Here is a 26,592-nt window from a genome sequence, read left to right on the forward strand (position 1 = left end):
AGGGAGGGGCCAGGCCATGGAGGGATTTCAAAACAAGAATGAGAATTTTAAAATTGAGGCATTCCTTGATCAGGAGCCCAAGTAGGTCAGCAAGTACAGGGTTGCTGAGTGAATGGGACTTGGTGCGCAAAAAGACACAGGCAATGGAATAAACTCAAGTTTATGAAGCCAACCCTATCTTTTTCCTATTACAGCAGATAAGATTACATGCCAAAGTCCAGTGGGATGCGAATCCAAAGCCTTCTGCTGCAAAGGCTAAAGTTTGGGAAGGACTTGCCAGAGTACCAACTGAGTCAAACTAACATTACAAAGTCTGGTTAATGCAAATAATATGTTGAATGAGCATCTGAAACTTTTTCCTGACAGTAAAAAAAGGAGCTGAAGTTGAGAGATTTCAATCATTTGCACTGTACAATCAAGACAGGTTGAAGATTTTCCTTTCACACTAAAACCTCAATATTTCTCCAACTCTTGACCTCTTTCTCCCCCTTCTCCCCCTTCCACTATCACCACTTATCACTTCACCTTCAACAGAAACAGAACAGTTAAAGCATATATTTATCGGCAACACTCGAGTAAGGAGAACGAGTCAAAAGTTACACTAATACTTTCCTTGACTGAAAGAAAAAAATCTTATCTATGCATCATGTTAATCCAGTGATTGATTGGAGTCAAATAAATTAGAAATGTTGGCTCTTCAAATGCAATACTGAGGGAGTGCTGTATTGTCATAGGTGCTGGCTTTGACTGAGAGACAATGGCATAGTGGTATTGTCACTGGACTCGTATTCCAGACACCCAGGGTAATGCTCTGGGGACCCAGGTTCAAATTCAATAGAAGTCTGGAATTAAAAGTCTAATGATGACCACAAAACCATTGCTGATTGTCATAAAAAACCATCTGCTTCACTAATGTTATTTAGGGAAGGAAATCTGCTGGCCTTACCTGGTCTGGTTTACATGTGACTCCAGACCCACAGCAATGTGGTTGACCCTTTAATGCCCTCTGAGCGAGGGCAATTAGGGATTGGCAAACAATGCTGACCTAGCCAGCGACACCCACATCCAATGAACAAATAAAAAAACAAGCAGATGTGGCTTAAGTGAATGGAAAAGATCCCATGAGCACCACTAAGAGGACGTGTAAAGGTACAGCTGTTGTGATGACTGTGGGTGCGCTCATCAATATAGCAGCTGCACTTACTCACCACTTGTCTGAGTTAGTCAAGTTGGCATAAGTGAACATTATGTTGCACGCAGCTGTCAATACACAGGATATTAATGCCTATCTTTGCCTGCATGTTAGTCTGTATGAAGCAACTTTACGATATTTTAAAACAATAACATACTATTCAACTGTTGAATAATAAATACAAATATTAACTACTCAACTGCAAGCCTAATTTGCAAAGGTCATATGACAAAACACACACTTGGCGTCTGAACAATGTTAGTATTAAGGAAACCAAGACATCCTAAGCAGTTTCCCAAAAAGTCACTTGCTGATGAGTCATTTTACTCAGTTCCACAAATAGTGGCTGACAGACAGAATACCATCTAGCTAGGTGCTTACTGGAAGCTCAACCTTTCATAACAAGCAGCAAATCGCCTTTTGCACAGAGTGACATTTAGTCACAAAATGCAAGCCTGCACAATGACATTTCAGCTGGAGATACTAGACTTATTATTAACCTTACAATATGCCCATTCACCAGGGTTCCATTATGTATGATTGTTGTTCAGTTTAAATCCTTTGCAAGATGATAATTCTGCCAGTGTTGAGTTTGGTACAATGACATTAAGCCATGTCTGAAGGATTAATGATTACACTAGTGCAAAAGAATTTCTGAAGGCTAAGCTGCCGATCACTGCTTCTTAAATCAATTTTTTTGTGTATATACTTGTTACAGAACTATAAAGAAGCAAATCAGTCCATTGTACTACTTTCCTGTTAGTACGTTAACTTAGATTTAGCTTTCATAATTACCAGTAACCTTGGCTCCCTCACGTCAGTGGATTTTAAATTACATAAATGAGTAAGCATCTTGTTTCCCAAAACACAGCAGAAAAAAGAAGAAAATTAGGAATTCACCAATCCACAGAAAGATATTCAAATAGGTACCAAACAGGTGAATTGCACTACGTGGTATTAATGAATACTTGTAGGGATTAGTGCCAAATTATGTCCATTATTTTAAAGGAAAGAATTAACTTGGTCAACAAATGAGCTGGTTTCTTCATTATAAAATTTGTTGCATAGCAACTGTCCTTCCACTGGCAAAGGTATCATTTTGGTTCCAAAATGCCATCTCTATCATGCATGGACACCTCTGGCATAAATCATGGCCAGATACCATTTTCGTTTAGGCATTAGGAGCATGTGCCAGGTATATGCAGAGTAGGCAGATCATGGTGTCAGTTAGCAAGCAGCACTGATTTGGTACTAGCCCACTGCCATTTTTGACCTCAACGATCCCGCTAATGCCCTCTCTTAGGCTTACACAAATGAACATGTGATCTGCAGCACGAAGGACCCTGCATTATTTAAAGTGATCACCAACTATTTTCATGTTAATTACTGATTGATTTCTACTAACTCTAAGAATGTAGAAGTGTTGTGCGTGGCAAATGTCTTGGTTCTGACTTCAAGGTTTCTGATCAGACAACTTGCTCCCTTCATAGTTACCATCCCCCTTGATCTTGGGCATGACAGGGAAATTAAACAGAGGAGAATCGGCTGCTAACAGAGGGGGGAGGAGAGAGGAGAGAAGGGTTCTTAAGTAGAAGGTCTTATCCACACCAAAGTCTTGAGGAAGCATTTCTTTTACTTCAACCTTAGCGATCAAGAGTGTGTGCGATGTCTCCGTTTTACGAAGCAGGTGCTCACTGAAGTCTGCCACTTCTTGTAGGCAGACCTGCAGCCTCAGAGCAGGGTGAGGAAGGTGCTGTCAGTGGCTGTGAAGATGACCTTGGCCAGGAACTTCTTCACATCGGGATCCTTCTGAGCTAGAGCAGGCAACATCGCTAACATCTTCAGTTTGCCTTCCACTTCTCTATAAGGGAGGAAGTGACTGTGCTCCTTATGCAAGGAGAGGGAAGTACACAGCATTCTCTCTAGCCAAAGCATTTGGCTTTGACAGGATAGTGAGCTTTCTCATGCAGCAGGGTGCCATTGACTGCACAGACATGGCTTTGTGGTCACCACATTTAAAGTCAAATATGTACTGCAAAGGGTCCCACTCCCTAAATGTGAAGTTGGTGTGCAACCAAGCTTGACACATCACATAGGTGAATGCTGGGTATTCTAGTAGCAGTCATGATGTTTTGTTCTGTGCCATCAGTATTTGAGCCACCATGGCACCACGGGGTTGTTGCTGGATGACCAGTCTGAGCCTTCAATACAAGCCGAGCTTGCGTGACTTCAGTGTGAGCTTCCACTGCAGCACTCAAATGTTGGGCGACTTCTGCAACTGCTCCAATGGAGGCTGGGGCATCAGCCATCAAACGTTTGGGTCTGCAAGTGTGCTCATAGATTTGGCCACCACTTCCATGATGGAAAGGATGGGCTCCAAGCTCTGCAAAAAGCTTTGTGGCAAGTTGGTGCTGCACTCCTTCCTGCTCCTTGACAGTGACTGCAGGCGTTCAGGCATGCATGCCAATGCACCAAACATTTTATTGCATCAAGCCCATCAACCTTTTTCTGTAAGCCATCTCATTGAAGTTCTCATCTGAGTCCTCTGCAGCAGAACTCGTCTAGCCTTGCTCGCTGGGGAGCTGGCACCTGCCAGTTTACCCTGACTGTAGGTGACTCATGCCCAGTTCCTCACCATGTACCAATCACATCTCTTTGCTGCTCTCTAAATTGCATAGTGCAGGCGTCTGTGCTACTGGCTGCGTGTATTAAATCAAATGACTGCTTTTCATCAGTCTCTCGTTCCTCTTGCATTTCTTACCACTGCCTGAATGAGAAAGGCCTAAGGGTAGAGTTGCAGAGAGGGAATGGTGGGGGAGGAAGCAAGAGAAGCATGCTTACCTAATTCTCAGCTTGTAATTCAAAGGAGATAGTGGGGTGAGGAGGAAGTAGGAAGCGAGGAGGAGGATTAGATGGGAAGGTAGCGTCGTTCTCTTTGATTGCAGTCCTGCCAGTGGCCTGAGTCATGACCATTCTAATGATTGTACGCACCATCTCCTGCATTGGGTGAGGACATGCATCCAGACCATCATCCAAAAGTTAGGTGCTGCTGCCTGCGCTCAGGCACCACCTTACCCAGTAAGAATGAGGTGCGTCAGTGAATGTGCTGCAATGTGCTTATGTAATGTGTCTGTCACAGTTGACTAGTAGGCAGTGTGAGCAAGCTGTGAGATATGGGTGTGAGGCTTGCAGCAGTGCTAAGTGTGTAAGATGGAGGTGAAGCTATGAGTGTGAGCTATGAGACATGGTTGATTAAAATATTTGGTGGGTGAACAAAAGGGAGGGTGGTGAATTGTGCAGTGAATGAGGCTAGTGCTGTAGTAGCTAGTATTTGAAGATGGATTCACTGACTGAGTGTATTCTTGTGAGGTCACTGAGCTCCTTGTGGCACCTCGCCCATGTCTTTGGGGTTACACTGCTGGCATTGACTGCTGAAGCTATCATCTTCCACTGCCTTTGCAGTGTCTGCCTAGATAGAGTCTGGTCTGCCTTAGATAAAGGACCCCTCTCCTCCTGCCCACCTCCTACATCAAGTCCTCCCGTGATGATTTGCTTTTTGGCAGAAAGAGGTACATGGACACCAGACTACACCTGAGTGAGACGTAGATTGACTGGAGTTAGGAATTTGGTTCAGGTGGGAATGTCCCTGGTAAGCTTTTCATAGCTTTAAATTTAGATTAACAGTTAGGTTCTTACTTTCAAACATTGCTAGTTGGATAGCCTAGTTAAGCAGGGGGCTGAATGAAGTGGCAGTTATCTGTCAATCAGTTGAAAGCAGTTGCCCTCAATACATGTTAATTGGTGTAGCAGAAAGTTGAGCTAGCTATTGAGTTATCAGAAACTCTATATATATATATATTATATATATGAGGTTGGGAATTTGGTTCAGGTGGGAATTGGGGCAGAGGGGGAAAAGTGTTCTTTTTTCCATTTTTGTTTAGCCTCCAGTGAGTTTCCTTCCTTGTCTCCAAGTTATGTGAGTGGAACTTTCTATTACTTTATCTGTGTAAATTATTAACTAATCAATTAATTAAATAAATAAGGCTGGACAGAAATGGCAGGGCTGCTGGTGTGCCATGACTGCAGCATGTGGGAACCTGTGGAATGCAGTGCAATCCAAGACAACCATATCTGCACTAAGTGTCTGCAGCTTAGACAACTTTGGCTCTGAGCTGCTGAGCTACAGTGAGAGTTGTGGACATTGTGGGGCATCAGGGTGAGGGAAGGTTGTCTGGACGCTTTGTACCAGGAGGCAGTCACTCCTCTTAGGTTAGACAGGACCTTAGAGTTGGTCAGGGACATAAGGATGTGACTGCAAGTCAGGCAGGTAAGGGGAACCAGCATGTAGTGATGGAGGGGCCTCAGCCCCTGGCTTTGTCCAACAGGTACAAGGTGCTTGCTATGTATATGGATGAGGAGGGCTGCAAGGTGAATAAGCAGACTAATCACTTCACCATGGCGAAGGGTGCCATTCAAGTGGGGGGAGAGAAGAGGAATGTGGTATTGATAGGGGACAGTATAGTCAGGGGGATAGATACTGTTCTCTGCAGCAAAGAGCAGGAGTCCAGATGGTGGTGTTGCCTGCCCGGTGCGAGGGTTCAGGATATCTGTTCAGGGCTAGAGAGAAACTTGCAGTAGGAATGGGAGGATCCAGTGGTCGTGGTCCATGTAGGTACCAACGACAAAGGGAAGACTAGGAAAGAGGTTCTGCATAGAGAGTGTCACAGAATCACAGTGCAGAAGAGGCCCTTTGGTTCATCGAGTCTGCACCGACACGTGAGAAACATCTGGCCCACCTACCTAATCCCATTTACCAGCACTTGGCCCATAGCCTTGAATGTTATATCATGCCATGCCAAGTGCTCATCCAGGTACTTTTTAAAGAATGTGAAGCAACCTGCCTCCACCACCCTCCTAGGCAGTGCATTCCAGACCATCACCACCCTCTGGGTAAAAAAGTTTTTCCTCACATCCCCCCTAAACCTTCTGCCCCTCACCTTGAACTTAGCTCCCTTGTGACTGACCCTTCAATTAAGGGGAACAGCTGCTCCCTATCCACCATGTCCATGCCCCTCATAATCTTGTACACCTCGATGAGGTCGCTCCTCAGTCTTCTGTGCTCCAACAAAAACAACCCAAGTCTATCCAACCTCTCTTCATAACTTAAATGTTTCATCCCAGGCAACATCCTGGTGAATCTCCTCTGCACCCCCTCCAGTGCAATCACATCCTTCCTATAATGTGGCGACCAGAACTGCACAGTACTCCAGCTGTGGCCTCACCAACTATACAACTTCAACATGACCTCCCTACTTTTGTAATCTATGCCTCGATTGATAAAGGCAAGTATCCCATATGCCTTTTTCACTATCCCACTAACATGCCCCTCCGCCTTCAGAGATCGATGGACACACACGCCAAGGTCCCTTTGTTCCTCAGAACTTCCTAGTTCATTGCAGTTCATTGAACATGTCCTTGTCAAATTACCCCTTCCAAAGTGTATCACCTCACACTTTTCAGGGTTAAATTCCATCTGCCACTTATCTGCCCATTTGACCATCCCATCTACATCTTCCTGTAGCCCAAGACACTCAACCTCACTGTTAACCACCCGACCAACCTTTGTGTCATCCGCAAATTTACTAATCTATGTCATTTATATAAATGACAAATAATAGGGGACCGAGCACAGATCCCTGTGGTACGACACTGGACACTGGCTTCCAGTCACTAAAGCATCCTTCTGTCATCAGCCTCTGCCTCCTGCAACTAAGCCAATTTTGAATCCACTTTATCAAATTACCCTGTATCCCATGTGCATTTGCCTTCTTTATAAGTCTCCCATGTGGGACTTTGTCAAATGCTTTGCTGAAATCCATATAAACTACATCAACTGCACTACCCTCATCTACACATCTAGTCACCTCCTCAAAAAATTCAATCAAATTTGTTAGGCATGACCTCCCTCTGACAAAGCTATGCTGACTATCCCTGATCAAACCTTGCCTCTCCAAACTTGGCAATAGTACATTCACTTCCCTCATCTAAATCATTAAGATATATTGTAAATAATTGAGGCCCCAGCACTGACCCCTGTGGCACTCCACTAGTTACAGGTTGCCATCCCAAAAATGCCTGCTTATCCCAACTCTCTTTTTCTGTTGGTTAGCCAATCCTCTATCCATGCTAATATTCTTCCCCCAACACCATGGGCTCTTATCTTATTAAGTGGCCTGATGTGCTGTACCTTATCGAATGCCTTTTGGAAATCCAAATATATTACATCTTGGACTTGAAACATTAACTCTGTTTCTCTCTCCACATATGCTGCTGGACATGCTAAGTTTTTCCAGCATTTTCTCTTTTTGTTTCAGATTTCCAGCATCCGCAGTATTTTGCTTTAATTAAGGGTATGATAACTAGGCACTTAGAAAATAATGGTAGGATTGAGCAGAGTCAACATGGATTTATGGAGGGGAAATCATGTTTATCAAACCTGTTGGAGTTTGTTTTTTGAGGGTGTAACTAGCAGATTATGTAAGAGTGAACCAGTGGATGTGGTATATTTAAAATTTCAGAAAGCTTTTGATAAGGTCCCACACAAGAGGTTTGTAAACAAAATTAGAGCATGGGACATGGGATTGGGGGGGTAATATAATGGCATGGATTGAGAACTGGTTAATGGACAGAAAACAGAAAATAGGAATAAATGGGTCATTTTCAGGATGGCAGGCTGTGACTAGTGGGGTACCACAAGGATCAGTGCTTGGGCCCCAGCTACTCACAACCTATATCAAAGATGTGGGGATTAAATGTAATATTTCCAAGTGTGTAGATGACACAAAACTAGGTGGAAGTGAGAGTTGTGAGGAGGATGCAAAGACACTTCAAATACATTTGGAGAGGCTAAGCGAGTGAGCAAGAATTTGGCAGATGGAACACAATGTGGAGAGATGTGAGGTTATCCACTCTGGTAGGAAAAACAGAAATACAGGGCAGGATTTTCAGGTTCTCAGGTGGGCCGAGAAACGGTCCGCCGCCTGCGATTGGACCCCAACCGTTAATTGGCCAGCCAGCATGAAAGGCGCGCTAAGAAGTTCAGCGCTGCTGGGCTGGGGGCAGGAGGAGTGCGAGTGCAAAAGTCTGTGCATGAAAACAGGGAGCAGCCTCAGGGAGCTGAACAAATTTAACGTCAAAAATAAAGATTTTTAAAATCTGAAAAAAATGTCCTGACAAGGGACGCACTCACAATAACAACAGAATAAAAATTCTGCTCACAAATTTACATATTGTTTTTATTTAATTGTGGAAACCTCATCCCGCCCGTGGATGAGTTTGCTAAAAAATCAGAAGGCCGCTTGGCCGATTCACTCACCCGCCAACCGTAAGGTTGGACGGGCAGCGGAAAACAGGTTTACATTAATTGATTAAGGGCCTTAATAGGCCTCTTAATTGTCGGCAGATGCGCTGCTGGCTGTGACGCGCGCCCACCAACCGAAATATCGCATGAGTGCGCGATGACGATCGGGTCGGGATTGTCCCCGTCCACGGGATGTAAAATCCGGCCCACAGAGTACTACTTAAATGGTGGGAGGCTGGGAAGTCTTGAACTTCAAAGGGACTTGGGTGTCCTTGTTCATGAGCCACTGAAAACTAACATGCAGGTATGGCAAGCAATTAAGAAGGCAAACGGCATGTTGGCCTTCATTACAAGAGGATTTCAGTATAGGAGTAAAGATGTGTTTCTTCTATTATATAGAAATTTGGTGAGACCACACCTGGAGTAGTGTGTGCAGTTTTGGTCTCCTCACCCAAGGAAATATATACTTGCCATACAGGGAGTGCAATAAAGGTTCACTAAATTAATTGCTGGGCTGGAATGATTGTCCTATGGGGAAAGGTTAAATTGACTGGACCTTTATTCTCTGGGGTTTAGAAGAACGAGAGGTGATCTCATTCAAACATACAAAGTTCTTACATGGCTCTACAGGTTGGATGCAGAAAAGATAGTTCCCTTGGGTTGGGTGGGGGGTCCTAGAACCAGGTCACATAGTCTCAGAATAAGGGGCAGGCCATTTAGGACTGAGATGAGGAGGAATTTCTTCACTCAGAGGATGGTGAATCTTTGGAGTTCTCTGCCCCAGAGTGCTGTGCAGGCTCAGTAGTTAACTATGTTCAAGACTGAGGTCAATAGATTTCTACATATTAAAAACCTCAAGGGATATGGGGATAGTGCAAGAAAATGGTGTTAGGTAGATGATCAGCCATGAATTCATTGAATAGCAGAGCGAGCTCGAAAGGCTGAATGGCCTACTCCTGCTCCTATTTCTTACATTCTTACACTCTTATCGCATCACTAGTCTCTTCCTGCTCAGAATGTCTTTCCCAGTCACTTCCAAAACCAGAGGTGCATGTCCCCTTTAAGAGGCTGGGTTTAAGAAGTGCAAGCCACCCATGAACTTGGGTCCACTTCTAAGGCCTGTAGCCACTCAGCGCGTTTAGTGCAGGGCTGTGGGCTGCTATTATTTAAATTAGCAGGCATTGCAAAGTTTGCACACTGCCTGACTTGGAAGTAATGCACACAGGTTGATCATACATTGCAAGGTGGTTCTTGGGCCCTATCCAATTTTGTGACCAAAGGGTTTCCGTATGAAAAAGCTAATGTGTTTGTAACTAATAGCAAAGGGTCCGATCTCAGCCCAAAGTGGTTGAAATGAGGTTTTGTTCGTGTTCCTGATGTTCAGTTCTTTTTACCAACACAAGAATCTAGCTGTGCACCATGGCAAAAAGCCAAAAGGAGGTCAAATAAAATCAATTCCCTTTCACAACTCAGGATGTCCAGTTCCGACTGCAGAAATGAATCAACTCACAAAAGGGACACAGGTGGATTTGCTGCAGTGACTCAACGGTCTTTGGGTTGTCATATGATCAGGCAAGGCTGCTTTAGTTTTGGCAGTGATTTATAGTCCTCTGTTCTTTAAATGATTGCAAAAAAAATTACAAACATTCCTTTTATGTTTTTGATCTTGTATATATGCTCATACTTCCTTTTAAAACACGAATGGGCAGTGACAGGATGGTCAGCACTCAAAAAGGAGGCCACAACTGAAGCAATAAATCCAGCCACAAAAACAAGAAAAACTGTGAAATATGGTCACTTCTACATACAGTGGAACCAAAATGTAGGCCAAAATGAGGCACAGGGTCTAAACAAATTGGTATGCATATAAATAAGCTATAATAATTTGTGATGTGTGGAAAAATATTCACCTCAAGCACATATATTGTACCTTATCTGATCTGGCCAAGGTCCTTGGAAAATATTGCCCTTTAAAACCATCAATTCCTAATGCAAGCTGCTTGATATATCCAGAATATATACAGAATTCTTAACACAAGGACGTGCACAGGCATTTTGGCCCACTGAAGTTCGCCCAGGGCTGATAACACAGTCTGGGTACAGAGGCATCTGAACTGCTGCTTTTGGGACACTGCAATGCAAGAGTCAGGTATTGTGCTGACCCCGTGATACAACAACTTGTGTTTACATAGGCAAAGTTTGCAAAATCTGCTGGCCATCCTTAAAGGGGAGAAGCAGAAGTTAAAAGGACAGAATGGAATCATTCTATAGGAAGTAGGTGACACATGCATCACACTTTTACTCAAAGGAAGTAATGGGACAAGACACCCTGAACATACACCACGCACTACCCATTAGCAGAATTTGTGCCCACAGTTATTATCCTATGAGGCAGATTAAAGGAATAGGCAGAAATCATGTTTTATTCCATGGCCTTTAGGTATGGCAGGTATCAGTGAAGGCAATGCTGCAGCTGACAATGATATTGGGCACATATGCAGGTGAGTGCTGTCATTATGTATCCTGTACACCAGGCCACAGAGCAGGCCTTGGGCATCAGCGCTCCTTCATGCTGGCCCATGCACCTAAATGTGATGCACTGCTAAGACACGTTGCACATCGCTGGCTTCAAATATTGTAGCACCGGCCTCATTTGGACCGAAGGTTTTTTTGCTGCTACATCTCACGCAGGTAAGTAAACGTTTGTGCCACACAAATGACAGGCAATAATCATCTCCAACAAGAGAAAACTTAAACATCTCCCCTTGTTAATCAATGGCATTACTCACGCTGAATCTCTCCAATGTCCTGGGGGTTACCATTGCCTAGAAACTAGACTGGCCACATAATTACCGTGGCTACAAGGGCAGATGGTGGCACAGTGGTAATGTCACTGGACTAGTAATCTAGAGGGGTCAAATTAATTCCCTGGGGACATGGGTACAAATCCCACCATGGAAGCTGTTGGAATTTAAACTCAGTTAATAAATGTGGAATATCAATTGTAGTAAAACCCCTTTGGTTTCCTAACATCCTTTAGGGAAGGAAATCTTTACTGGGCTGGCCTACATGTGACTCCCACAGCAATGTGGTTGAAACCAAGCCACTCAGCTCCAGGGTAATTAGGGATTACTAGTGACACCCACATCTCATGGAAGAATAAAAAAAGGAAAGCAGGTCAGAGACTGGGAATTCTAGTGCAAGTAACTCACCTCCTGACTCTCCAAAGCCTGTCCACCATCTACAAGGCACAAAGTCAGGAATGTGATGGAATACTCTCCTCTTGCCTGGATGAGTGCAGCTCCAACAACACTCAAGAAGCTTGACACCATGCAGAACAAAGCAGCCTGCTTGATTGACACCCCATCCACAAACATTCACTCCCTCTACCACCACATAAAGCCAACTCATCAAGGTTCCTTCGACAGCATCTTCCAAACCCGCAACCTCTACCACCACCTGCCAGTTTCCTCCTAGTCACAAACAATCCTGACTTGGAACTATATCGCCGTTCCTTCACTGTTGCTGGGTCAAAATCCTGGAGCTCCCTTCTTAACAGCACTGTGGGAGTACCTGAATTGTCTGCAGTACCCTGTCCATTATTCATATTCCTATCCAATTTGCAGCAGAACCTTTTGGGTTCAGATCGGCCTTAGCAGTCATCATACATGCCCACTGGAACCCTACCAAACACTCCAGATGATGAATGTGGTTACCTTTACTTCGAATCACGAATAAGAACGTGCATGTATCTAACACGAATAGAGTGCAATGGTTCAAAAAGGCAACTCACCACCACCTGAAGGGCAGCTAGAGGTGTGCAATAATTGTTAGCCTTGCCAGCAAGGCTCACGTCCCACGAATAAAGAAAGAATAAAGAAATGTTCCAAACATTTGCACTCTAAAATAAAGAAACCCTTCCTGAAATAATCTTTAGAAGTCACTTTCCCAGAACCGCTTCATCCAATTCAGGGCCGCGGGAGTCGGAGCTGATTGCAACAGGCAAAGGGCGCTAGGCGGGATCCACCCCAGTAGGGGATGCAAGTTCATCACAAGGGCACACACTCACACGCGCGCACACACACACTCACATGCACACACACACACACACACTAAGGGGCAATTTATCGTAGCCAATCCACCGTACCATCACGTCTTTCAACGGTGGGGGGGAAACCGAAGCACCCGGCGCTAACCCATGCAGACATGGGGAGAACGTGCAAACTCCACACAGGCAGACTCAGGATCGAACCCAGGTCCCTGGAGCTGTGAGGCAGCAGCGCTCACCACTGCACGACTGTGCCGCCCAATCTTTAAAACTATTTCTCAAATTTAAATCGATATCCTCTTGACTTTCCGGCTTTAATCTGAAGTAAAATCCCATCTGTAACATTTGGCATTTTACACACCTTAGCGAGATCTTCTAACCACATTCCTTGTGGATTTTAAGAACACAATTCCTTTGGGATGAAATTGCAATAGGAATGGCATGATGCAGGGTATCTCACCTACTCTTCCCCCGCAGCCTGTCGAGGAAAAATATCACAAACTAGGTTTGTATTTTCCGGAATTTAGAAGGTCAAGAGGCGATTTGTTCGAAGTTTAAGACGTTAAGGAAATCAGGCAGAGTAAACAGAGAAAATATTTCCACTGGTTGGGCAGCCAAATACTAGGGCCATAACCTAAAAATTAGAGCGCGACTTTCAGCAGTGGAAGTAGGAAACACTTCTGCACACAAAGGTGGGGGAAGTTTAGAACTGACGCTAGATTGATTGTTACGACAATGGCCATTAAAAATATAGTCCTTCCAGCTGACCAGAAAGTTTAGGAGGTTGACACTTCATTGCTACCACTGCTGACTTTCAGATGATAGGTCAGTTTAGGCCCAATTTTATCTCTCGGGTGGATTTAAAATGTCCCATTGTACTAATTTGAAAGAGGAGTGGGGAAATGCCTTTGAAGAAATTCTTTATCGCGTTCTAGACACACTACGCGCTTTGAGCCAAAATAAACCTCATTTCAGACTTGGCATTTTTCAGCCCACACCTGAAGCAAGTTTAAGCTACAGTCTGCACCCTTACAGAAGATTAAGAAAAAAAAAATCCAAGAGGAAATTCATTCAGTCTTATTGAGGATGTTATTGCTGAAGCAGCAATAACCACTGTTTTAACCACTGTTAAAATCACATTATCATATTTGGAAGCAAACTAAGAACTGAAAGAACAACCCACAGTGACCGCCTGCACACAATTATCACTCCATCAGCATTTTTTTTGCTGTTCTTTCAACATAAAAGTCTGGCAGCTCTCAAATGTAGTGTAGCTGTTGTTAAGTCACCCATGAATGCTACCCTGACACATTCATCGCTCAAATATAAAATAAGCTTCAGTAGGCTAATCCCGGCTGTTAGCAACTGCTTTGCATCACTGTTAACATATTTTACAGTAAGTGATCTGATTGAGTTTGATAGTTGGTGCTAGGCAGCTCCTCTGCTGTTGAATTCATCTCATTTGTGGCCACTGAAACCCTTTGTCCAAGTAGGGCTCTCCTAGTGGTTTCCTATGTTTATTTGGAGAGATGGAGCTGTGCAGGCTAGGCAAGTCTCAGGTCTGATAAATATCGTGAGCTGAGCTTTGTTGGCTAGTGACTAAGTGGAATGTTACAATTGGTCTCTCTGCCCTTGTTTTTTTTTAATCATTCATGGGATGTGGACATCACTGGCTAGGCCAGCATTTATTGCCCATCCCTAACTGCCCTTGGAAGGTGGTGGTGAGCTGCCTTCTTGAACCGCTGGAGTCCATGTGGTGTAGGTACACCCACAGTGCTGTTAGGGAAGGAGTTCCAGGATTTTGATCCAATGACAGTGAAGGAATGGCGATATATTTCCAAGTCAGGACGGTGAGTTGCTTTCAGGGGAACTTCCAGGTGGTGGTGTTCCCATGTGTCTGCTGCCCTTGTCCTTCTGGATGGTAGTGGTCGTGGGTTTGGAAGGTGCTACCTAAGGAGCCTTAGTAAATTCCTGCAGTGCATCTTGTCGATGGTACAGACTGCTGCTACTGTGCGTCAGTGGTGGAAGGAATGACTGTTTGTGGATGGGATGCCAATTAAGCAGGCTGCTTTGTCCTGGATGGTGTCAAGCTTCTTGTGTTGTTGGAGCTGCACTCATCCACGCAAATCAAGAGTATTCCATCACACTTCTGACTTGTGCCTTCTAGATGATGGACAGGCTTTAGGTAGTCAGGTGGTGAGTTACTTGCCACATGATTCCTAGTCTCTGACCTGCTCTTGTAGCCACAGTATTTATATGGCTAGTCCAGTTCAGTTTCTGGTTAATGGTAACCCCCAGGATGTTGATAGTGAGAGATTCAGCGATGATCAAAGGGCAATGGTTAGGTTCTCTAATGTTGGAGATGGTCGTTACTTGGCACTTGTCAGCCCAAGACTGGATATTGACCAGGTCTTGCTGCATTTGAACATGGAATGCTTCAGTATCTGAGGAGTTGCGAATGGTGCCAAATATTGTGCAATCATCAGCAAACATCCCCACTTCTGACAGGTGTAGGACAGTAAAAGATCAGTCAGGGTTCCTGCTCCTGACCACTATCCAGCAACACACACTGGGAAATGGGGATGTGAGCTGAAATCAGGGTCAGGCTTTACAGTCCAGTGAATTGAGTTTTTTGCCAAAGCTTAAACACTCGTTTGGCCAAGGTACCAAGAGGGTGAGCAGTGCCAGTGGATTCAAATACCTGTAAACAATTTGTACTTTGAGAAGAGCAAAATAAAGAAATTGGATTTACATTCAGATTTTGAGGGAAACATCCTTTTGAAATTTAGGGATCGTTTAAGATCAATTCCTAAATAACCAACCCCTTTACTTGATTCTCCATCACTGGCATTCTGGAGCAATTGCCCCTAAAATCAAAGTCACATTAAAAAATTATGTTAACTCGTTAAACTTTCAAAAATAGTTAGAAGTTGGTTTTAACTTGGAAAACCCAGACTTCACCTAGCACTTTTTCTAAAGCAGCTGACACTTCACAGACTGAGTTCGTCAGACAGTCACAATCTCCTACCCGAAGACATGGTGGAGCTGTGGGGAAATTCCAATGGGCTTTGTCCATCAGTTAAGCAGAACCCGGAGCTGCCCAAATCAGAAACAGCTGTAAAGGATCTTGGGCTCCACTGGGAGTCATGACACTAGCAGTATAAGGTTTCCCACTCTGGGATTAATTAACTTACTTTTGACAAGGTCTTCCCCAGGCCTCATTGCAGTTCTCAACTGGTGTAAGTTTCACTGAGGGTCTTTTAAGGGCACAAGGGATAGAATGAACAGAGGAAGCAGGCACAGGAGCAGACAAATCCCTTTCTGAAAAAAATTGCTAGACCAAAAATACAGACAGAATCCAGCTCGAAATGGTTTCACCCATCAATTTTCCAGTCCAAGTCATTGAATTTGCTCCAGGTTCACCCAAACTTCAAACCCAGAAAATGTCATAAGATATTAGCGATCTAGAAATAATTCTCTCGTTGGAAACACTCACCACATTAATGGTGTTATCACAAAAAGGAGGCAATGGACTAGACTTCTCACTCATTACACACTAATGCATCAGTGTAAACAGGGTAGAATTTGTTCCAGCTTTCTTTGGGAGTTGCCCCACAGGCTCCTTGGTCTCCTTCCACTATTTCTGGGACTTCCGACTGTGAAGGTGATGACCAATGTACAATAAGTCTGCCCATATACAGACAAGTGTAATGGTAATGCGGTGGAAATGGCTGGGTGCAAGAGATGTCATTTTATCCCCAACATCCAGATAGCAGATTTAACATTTTGAAAGACAAATAAATTTTTCAATTGATTGCAAGGCACTCAATTACTAGCTGTATTATAAGTAATTTTATTTTTTTAAAAAGACTTTCAAAGCAACAAGAGGCTGCTGAGTATAGTGCGGTGTTGCAAGCTACAAAGGCCTGTTGCTGTTGTTTTGCACATCAACAACAGCAGAATATACCTCAGGAGGAGGCTGGAAACCATGTCAGTTATTTGACAACCCTGACCTCTGAAAATTGGCAAGGGTCAGGGTGCAGCTTTGCTAACAGAATGCCAACCCTGGCACCATGCCAGCAGCAAACAAACCAGCAGAACATTTAGGCAATATGAAGCGTCCAAATGTGTTAGATTGTGCAACCCTAATCGGAGTAACCACCAGAAAAATCTAGCTGGCAGCAAACCCAAAGCTTGAAAACAAAATTATTTTCCTCAGAATGAACGAATAGAGGTTTTGCTTGGTGAATTGAAATACAAATATAATCCTTGTCATCCTTGAAGTATCTTTCTAATCTCTTCACCCTTCCTATCGCAAAGCTTTTTTCTTTATTCTTTCACTGGATGTGGGCATCACTGGCAAGGCCAGTATTTGTTGCCCATCCTGAATTGCCCTGGAACTGGCCTTGCTGGGCCATTTCAGAAGGCAGTTAAGAGTCAGCCACATTGCTGTGGGTCTGGAGTCAGGGTCTGCAGGCCAGATTGGGTAAGGGTGGCAAAAATCCATTTATACACATCAATCACCACCCAACAACACTGAAGTCAGCAGCAGTCGTCATGAGTAGTTTTCACATCTGTAGAACGTGCTGTCTGCCCCTTAGAACTGAATGTTATGTGCTAACTCAGCTGCTGTGTAACAACAGCGGGCAATGTGGGAACAGACGTCCTCGCAGAAAAGCAGACCCGTGCTGCTCTTTTTGTGGCAAGACCACATTTCCACTGATCATCTGCTTCTAACCCACAGCACAACCCAGCCAACAACAGACAAATAGTGTTGCCCATATGTCACCTCCCATTACCAACTACAGCAGCATGAAAGTACTCTTAAGTTAGTTAGGAGAGGGGTGAAATATAAGCTCTTATATTTATATTTCACTTATATTATACTTATAAGTATACTTATAACTTATATACTTATATACTTATATTATACTTATAAGAATACAAGCACTATACTTATATTTCACCCCTCTCCTAACTATACTCAGTTCTGCCGAAGGGTCATGAGGACTCGAAACGTTAACTGATTTCTTCTCCACCAATGCTGCCAGACCTGCTGAGTTTTTCCAGGTAATTCTGTTTTTGTTTTGGATTTCCAGCATCCGCAGTAGCTTTTAGCTTTTTGTTTTTATCTCTTAAGTTAGTGTCATTTTAAATCCCCTCCTGTCGCAAACCATCCCCTGATCCTGAATATCATGCAAGCTATAGGGGGGCAAGCTTCAGTAACAAGATGTGCCAAAACAAGCACACAACTGTTTTGAGACAGACATTAACTTGCTTACCTAAAATGCATCTATAACTAATATCCAACTAATCCTGTTAGTGGTGTACCACCAATAATAACTAATATCCTAGCAGTATTGTTACTAATATTCCACTAATACCAATATGCCACCGATGACTAGTATGTTTACAAATATACCAATGTCAATTGTATGCCATAAGTAATATCCCACTAACAGTTACTAATACCCCACCAATATTCTTAATGGCCCAATTTTTTTATTATTCACTCATTGGCATGGGCATCACTGGCAAGGCCAGGCAGCATTTATTTCCCAGGCCTAATTGTCCAGGAGGTGGCGGTGGTGAGCCGCATTCTTAAACTGCAGCAGTCCATATGGAGAAGCCCCTGGACTGCCAACCTCATACTTGTGCCATCATTAAGACCACCTATTTCTGCCTCGGTAACATTGCCCTACTTCACCTCTGTTTCAGCTCATCTGCTGCTGAAGCCATCATTCACACCTTATTTACCTCTAAACTCAACTATTCCAATGCACTGCTGGCTGGTCTCCGACATTCTACGCTCTGTAAACTTGGGGTCATCCAAAACTCTGCTGCCCATGACTTAACTTGCAGCAAGTCCTGTTCCCCTATCACGCCTGTGCTTGCTGACTTAGATTGGCTCCCAGCTAAGCAATCTCTTGATTATAAAACTCTCAACCTTGTTTTCAAATCCTTCCATGTCCTTGCCCCTCCCTAACTCTGTAATCTCCTCCAACCCCACAACCCTCCAAGATATCTGCATTTCTCTAATTCTTGCCTCTTTTGCACCCCAATTTTAATTGCTCCACCATTGGTGGTTGTGCCTTCAGTAGCCTGAAAGGGTGGTTGAGTCAGAAACTCTCGTAACATTTAAGGAGTATTTAAATATTCACTTGCATTGTCATAGCCTCCAGGGCTATGGGCCAAGTGTTGGAAAATGGGATTAGTGTAGTCAGATCTTTGCAATATATTTCCAAGTCAGGGTAGTTTGTAGCTTGAAGAGGAACTTGTAGATGGTGGTGTCCCCATGAGCTTTCTGCTCTTGTTCTTCTTGGTGCTAAAGGTTGCCAGTTTGAAAGGTGCTGTCAAAATTGGAGGTGGTACACACTGTTGTCACTGCGCATTGATGATGGAGGAAGTGAACACTTAAAGTGGTGGACAGTATGCCAATCAAACAGGCTGCTTTGCCCTGAATGGTGTCAAGCTTCTTGAGTGTTGCTGGAGCTCCACTGATCCAGTCAAGTGGAGAGTATTCCATCACAATCCTGACTTGCACCTTGTAAATAATGGACAGGCTTTGGGGATTCAGAAAGTGATTTTGCTGTAGATTATCCAGCCTCTGACCTGCTGACAGCTCAGCATTTCTATGGCTGTTCCAATTAAGTTTCTGGTCAACGTTGTTCCCCTGAATGTTGATGGTGGGGAATGATGCTAATGTTGTTGAATGTGAAGGGGGAGTCTTTCTTCTTAGACCTTGTGCAGCATAGATCAGTGCTTCCCAAACATATTCCCACTGTGAGCCCCACTTTAATGCTTCACACTTGGTGTGAGCCCAGAGTGAAAATTTGTGGGGGGAACAGTGTGGTGGATGTGGACACGAGAATTGTTGAGTAGGCGTGGGGGGTGGGTAGTGGTGGTGGTTGACAGTTGTTGAGAGGGGAGGGAGAGTTGTTGAGCAAGTTGGGGGGGGGTGGGGGGTGGCGCGTTGCTGTGCAGGGATAAGGAGTTGTTCAGTGGAAGAGTGTGTTCAGACAGCAGAGGTCAGGCACACAAAAAAATGCAGACACCTACCATTTTGCTGTCTCTGTTGGTAGCAATCGGGCCTCAAAGTTCATTTCATTGGGTCATGCCCACCAGCAAATGTGTGCATATTTAAAGGGTTCAGAACTAATCCCAGTTCTGTCTCAGCAAAGTGTCATCTACACAGCTGCCATTGCTGCCTCAGAGCTCACGACCCCAATTGGTAGTCTCGAAACCTCACTGGTTATCACGACCCTTACTTTGGCAAACCCTGGCGTAAATGCTGCCTGCCCCTCTTGTTTGTCCTTCAAGGCAAAGTAGATCTTGTTCATTGTCTGGGATGTTTATAGGGTTCCGATGTGTATGTAGGTGACTGCTAAGGCCGATCTGCGCATGGAAGGTTCTGCTGCAAATAGGACAGGCATTTGAGTTTTAGACAAGTTGTTAGCTCAGAATTTTCTCTCCTTGCATTTTTTTCACTGGCTCTGATATGCACTTGCTTTCAAAGGAGGCTGCACCCTTTTTTATTTGGTTGCACCAGGTGCAGCGTTCCTGAAGGAGCTCCTTGTAGTGCTTCCTTTGTCCAACAGACTCGAGCTCTCCACGTAAGATTTGCTTTCGTAAGCAAGTGGCAGATATTCTGGCTATTTTGGCTTGTCATTCATCAGCTGAAGCCTGAATATTGACCAGGTCTTACTGCAGACAGGCATGGATGCTGCTGAAACCATCAGCCCCACCTTTGTTATCTCTAGACTTGACTATTCCAATGCAATTCCAGCTGCCCACGGTCCACCCTTCGCAAACTTGAGTTGTTTCTCATGTTCCAACTCATACCAAGTCCTGTTCACCCATCACTTCTTTTCTCACCAACCTACATTGGCTCACGTTAAGCAATGCAATAATTTTAAAATTCTCTATTTTTAAAAATCATCCATGGCCTCACCTTCCTATCTTTGTAATCTCCTCCAGCCCCACAATCCATTAAGATATTTGTGCTCCTTTAAGTCTGGTCTCTTGAACATCCCCAATTTTAAATCACTCTACCATTGGTGGCTGTGCCTTCAGCTGCTGGGCTCTAAGCTCTGGAATTTACCTTAGTAAAATCTCTCTGCTTATCTACTTCTCTTTTCACCTTTAGGATGCCCCTTTAATGCCTACCTCTTTCACCAAGCTTTTGGTCATCTTCCCTAATATCTTATGTAGCTTGTATCATATTTTATTTTGCAAATGTCCTGTGAAGCACCTTGGGGCATTTTATTATGTTAAGAGCACTAAATAAATAAAAGTTGTTGTTGTTTATTCATTATGTGATCACATGATGGAGGAAAGGTCATTCGTGAAGCAGCTGAAAATGGCTGAGCCGAGGGCTTCAAGGTCCTGGGGCTCCAATAACCATCGTCCTTTTGGCTAGTTATGGCTCAAGCCAGTGAAGAGTTCCCCCTGACCCCACCACTCCCCATGCCAAAAATGAGAAAGTATCATTTAATAAAGTCATTAAAGACACCTTCAGCACTTTCTTAATGATTAAGCGCAGACTGCTGAAGCCTTAACTGGCCAGCTAGGATTTGTCCTACTTTCTGTGGACAGAACATACCTGGGCATTGTTTCAATTAGTTGTGTAGTTCTCAATGTTGTAGCTGTACTGGAATAGTTTGGTTCAATGTGCAGCTAGCCTGGTCACTGATATCTTACCACAATTAATGGATTTTCAACCCTCTTTTTGGTGGACCACCCAATGTTGACAGAAGGAGGTAGTTCATTTGCAGCAGACACAGATTAAGAAGTGTCAACTCAGTATGAAATAAAGCAGCAATCAAGTTATACGGTTCAGTTCTTAGCCTCAATGCAAGTTTCTCCTAATCTGATGAGTAATACTTTTTAAAACAAGCTATGGTATTAAAGGCAAAAAAGGGACCATTAATTAAAACACAAATTTTATATTTACCATAAATATGAGATTAGGAGAATCTCTTCACACAACTTGTATGATTTTCTACCAGTCAAAATAATCAAGATACCACAGCTTCCCTCAGGTAGTTTAAGAACTTGCCTGAGTCATCTTGAGTTCAATGTGAACTTGCAATTAAAATAAATGAGCATTTCCAGTTAAACTTACAGTTTAAAAGTTATGATACAAACAGAACATCAATGCCTAGATCCTGTTTATTCACTTGGTAAGGCATGCTACATAGGAACAGGTCAATTAGCTTCTCAAGCACCTGACCTGTCATTCAATTCAGTCATGGCTAATCTGTACATCAACCATGGCTGACAAGAAGAAAGCACCAACTTCTAAGAAGGGCGCTAAGAAAGCCCAAAGGAGGGTGCCACCAAAAGGCAGCAAGAGGGGGAAGAGATCCAGTAAAGAGAGTTACTCCATCTACATCTACAAAGTCATGAAACAGGTTCACCCTGACATTGGCATCTCCTCCAAGGCCATGAGCATCATGAACTCGTTTGTCAATGACACTTTTGAGTGCATCACGGACGAGGCTTCCCGCCTGGCCCATTACAACAAGCGCAGCACCATCAGCTCCCGGGAGATCCAGACCACCTTGCGTCTGCTGCTGCCCAGGGAACTGGCCAAGCACGCCGTGTTGGAGGGCACAAAGGCGGTGGCCAAGTACACCAACTCCACAATGCACTGAAAGACAAATCCAAAACCCCATTTATCTGCCTTTGAGCCACGTCCCATGATATCCTTACCGAACAGAAAGCTTAGTGACTGCTCTGTTATTTTCACTCTAATTATATTTACTCTGCAATTTTTTGAAGATCTAATCAGAAAGAAGTTGGAGCTCAACTGGATGTGCATATTCCAAGCCTGAACTGCCCATAATTTTAAACACACTGTCTGACAACATGGGTATAGTAACATTGTGATTATATACTGGAACATTAGCGTTCTGGGAGGGGGGGGGGTGTGTGTGTGTGTGTGTGTGTGGGAACAACACCACCTGCAAGTTCCTCTCAAAGTCACACATTATCCTGACCTGGAACCATAATCACCATTCTTTCATCATCCCTGCCCAACAGCAGTAAAGGTGTACCTACAGAACACAAACTGCAGCAGTGCTAGAATGGGGCAATAGATGTTGGCTTGCCAACGACATCCACATGCCATAAACTGTTTGTCTATCCTTTCCTTTCTGCTTTGAAGCCATTTTGAAGTTAAGTCACTCTGAGCTACAAAGACCATACCAAATACACCGCCAACACTGATGGGATGAGAATCTCTGCCATGTGACTATTAACAGTCTAACTGAAATGAATTTAGGCAATGTTAACTGTAGCACTCGGTGAGCTAGAACAAAAACCTGTTATTAATTTGGTGACAATTGGTAATTGCACAATATAGAAATGACCACAGGATGACTGGTGTGCAAAATAAAAAGATGTCAAGCTGGTGTTGTAAGAGTGCCTGGGGTTCAGGACTGGGAGTACATTGTTGCACAGTGAAGGGAGTTTCATTCTATGTTTCATCTTGTTCGATAGTGTTGACACCTTGAGCCCAAATGGAAAATTTTCCCCAGCAGTAACATCCTACAGCTTTTAATGAGCACAAAAGGCACAAAGTTTTCATAAACAAAAAAAAAGTTTCAATTTAAAAATAGATCAAAAACAATTGAAAATAATAAATTAATATTCCATTTCCTGACGTACAATATTGAAAGCTGGTGAGCTCAATAAGGGAAACAATTATAAGGAGTTACTGAACTAGATTGTTATTGCTAAAGAGAGCCCTAAAAACCATAAAGATGCCACAACAATTAAATAATGCCCACTCGCCACAATAAGATAATTTCACGGCACACTGGTGAGAAGTCACTCCAATGATTTACTTAGTCCGCATGGCTCCACAGAACACCAGCTGTTCTACTTTAGGCGCCAGCCCATTAAACTTGTCCATTTTTTTATTGACTTGAAAGCACTTTAAATATACTTACAGGGGAATTACCACCTTCCCAATCATAGTGCAACTTGTAACCCAACAGGATGCCATTAATTTCCTCTTCCGGAGGTCCAACCCATTCAACCGTCAGCGTGGAATCACTCACTAGTATGCTGACATTATAAGGGGGGGCCGTTGGGACTGCAAAGGAAAGAAATGCATGAGTCATCTCATCTTCAAGCTGCTCACAGGTTACTGCACTTCGTTTCCTTTGTACAAAACAAAAACAAATTGTGCAGGCAGCACAACACTATTATCTCAACAGAATACGTGGGGCAAAAAGCAAAATACTGCGGATGCTGGAAACCTGAAACAAAAACAAAAAATGCTGGAAAGACTCAGCAGGTCTGACAGCATCTGTGGAGAGAGAATAACAAAGCTGTCAGACCTGCTGAGTTTTTCCAGCCTTTTCAGTTTTTATTTCAGAATACGTGGAGCATGTTGGCTGGAGGGCTAAGGGTGGGGATGTGGGCGCCACAGTAGTGTTGCTGGTGAAGAGAAGGGGGAATTTGATGAAGCATAATCTAATCAAACACTCCAATGCACAAGATAGTGTGGCACTTTTAACCAAACTGAAACTAAATGGAATGGTACAAAATGAAAGGTAGAGTGAATACAGAAAGAATATTTCCACCTGTTGGGAAGAGCATAGATAAAGGCCATCAATACAAGATAGCCATCAAGAAATCCAATAGGGAATTCAGAAGAAACTTCTTCACCCAAAGAGTGGTGAGAAAGTGGAACTTGCCACTACATGGAGCAGTTGAAGCGAATAGTACAGAAGCATTTCAGGGAAGGCTAGAGAAGCATATAACAGAGAAGGGACACTGACAGGTTTAGATGAGGAAAGATGGGAGGAAGCCTTCCAGTACACATTTAAAATTTTGCTGCAAGAAATGAATGCACAACAACTTACACTTTATAGAATGGAGATTTTTGAATTCACACTGCAATAGGAAGAATAGTGAGGGGAGGTATTACATAAGAAGTCAGAAATAGGAGCAAAAGCTGTCTATATAGCCACTTGAGTGTTCTCCACCCTTTTGTAAGATCATGTCTGATCTCTACCTCAACTCCACTTTACCCTCACGATCCCATTATCCCTTGACCACCTTAAAAATCCAAAAATCTATCGATCTCAATCTTTAAAACATCCAACAACTGAATAACCACAGCTCTCTGGGGTAGAAAATTTCAAACATTCGCAACCTTTGAGTGAAGGAATTTCTTCTTAACCCACTTCTAAATGGCCAATGCCTTTATCCTGAGACTATGCCCCCTACTTCTTTACTATCCAGCCAGGGGAAATATCTCCTTAGTATCTACCCTGTCAAGCCTTCAGAGTTATATATGTTTCAGTGAGAGCACCTCTCATTCTTCTAAACTCCAGAGATTATGAACCTAATCTACATGATCTCTCCTCAAAGGGCAATTCTCTTAGTCCAAGAGTCACTCTAATGAATTTGCATTGCATCCGCTTTAAGGCAAGTATATTCTTCCTTAGGTACGGAAACAAACAGTACTCCAGGCATGCTCTCATCAAAGCCCAGTACAATCACCACAATACTTCCTTTTGTACTCCAATCAATCCCTGTGCAATAAAGGCCAATTTATCATATTTTCCTTCCTAATTACTTGCTGTATCTGCACATTTGTTTCAACTTTGTGTTTTATGTACAAGGACACCCAAATGCCTTTGGACACCAACATTTAATAGTTTCTCACCATTTAAAAAAAAATTATTTTTCTATTGTTCCTGCCAAAGTGAATAACCTCATATTTCTCCACATAATACTTCACCTGCCAACTTCCAGCACATTCACTTAACATACAGTATCTGTGTCCCTTGCAGGTTCACACGTTCACTTTTCCATCTAGCTTTGTATCATCAGCAAACTTAGATAAATTACACTCAGTCCCTTTAGCTCAGTCATTAATGTATATTGCAAATAGCTGAGGCCCCAGCACTTGTGACACCTCAGTAGCAACAACCTGTCAACCTGATAATGACTATTCATTCCTACAGTTTCCTGTCCTTCAACCAATTCTCTATCCATGCTAATATATTACTTCAAACCCCATAAGCCCTTATCTTGTGCAACAACCTTTGGTGTGGCGCCTTAACAAATAGCTTTTGAAAATCCAAATATTCTACATCCACTTATCTACTCTAATTACATTCTCAAAAAACTCTAGTAGATTTATCAATCACAATTTCCCTTTCAAAAAAACAACCGATTCCACGCAATCATTTGACAATTTTCTAAGTCCTCTGTTAGTACCTCCTGAGTAACAGATTCCAGAATTTTCCCAATTGGTGTCAAGCTGTACATCTGTGTTTTCTCTCTCTTTTTCCTTCATAGCGATGTTACATTTGCCAACTTCCAATCCTCTAGGACCTTTCCAGGGTGTAGAGAATTTTGGAAATTCACCAGCATTGCATCCATTATCTCTACAGCCACCTCTTACAGAATCCTAGGATGTAGGCTATCAGGTCTAAGATATTTGTCAGCTTTTAGTCTCATTAATTTCTCCTGTACTTTTTCTTTACTAATAGTAATTTAAGTTTATCTTTAACTTTCTCACTCTCATTAGACCCATGGCAGGCAAAAAAATTTGTTTAGTCTCTTATTTCCTTATTCCCTATTGTAACATCTCCTGCCTCAGGCTCTAAAGGACCCCGGCTCACTTTCACTACTCTGCAGAAGTCAATTTGGTGGAGACTTCTGAAGATGGAAGAGATGTAGCAAGGGAAAAATTAGAAATTGCCACAAAAAAAAAACTTACCTCCTTCTGTTGTTTTGGCCTGGATCCCAGAGCAGTGTTTGGACCGTCCAACTTCATTCTTACAAGAAACACAGATATTGTAGGAAGTCATGGCTTGCAGCTGAAGGATGCTATACTCGTATGGTGGAACTTTAGTTTGATAGGTAAGCACTGGATTTGTCATGTTTTTATCAAATGCAGCTTCCTCGACCTGATCATAAAAACAAAACAAACTCAGCCCAACACAAAGAACTTGTTGAATTCAT

General features: G+C 43.2%; 1 protein-coding gene across 1 annotated transcript in view; it reads right to left on the reverse strand.

The window, feature by feature from the left end:
- mertka (c-mer proto-oncogene tyrosine kinase a) overlaps positions 1-26,592 on the reverse strand; it is a 128,167-nt gene that overhangs the window by 38,426 nt on the left and 63,149 nt on the right. Inside the window, exons 7-8 of the mRNA XM_078542653.1 lie at positions 26,348-26,537; positions 23,556-23,701 (exon numbers count right to left, since the gene is read on the reverse strand). Of these exons, the coding sequence (XP_078398779.1) occupies positions 23,556-23,701; positions 26,348-26,537 (336 nt within the window). The remainder of the gene's footprint in view (positions 1-23,555; positions 23,702-26,347; positions 26,538-26,592) is intronic.

The sequence above is a fragment of the Cetorhinus maximus genome, chromosome 5 (genome assembly GCF_964194155.1).
Source record: "Cetorhinus maximus chromosome 5, sCetMax3.hap1.1, whole genome shotgun sequence".
NCBI lineage: Eukaryota > Metazoa > Chordata > Chondrichthyes > Lamniformes > Cetorhinidae > Cetorhinus > Cetorhinus maximus.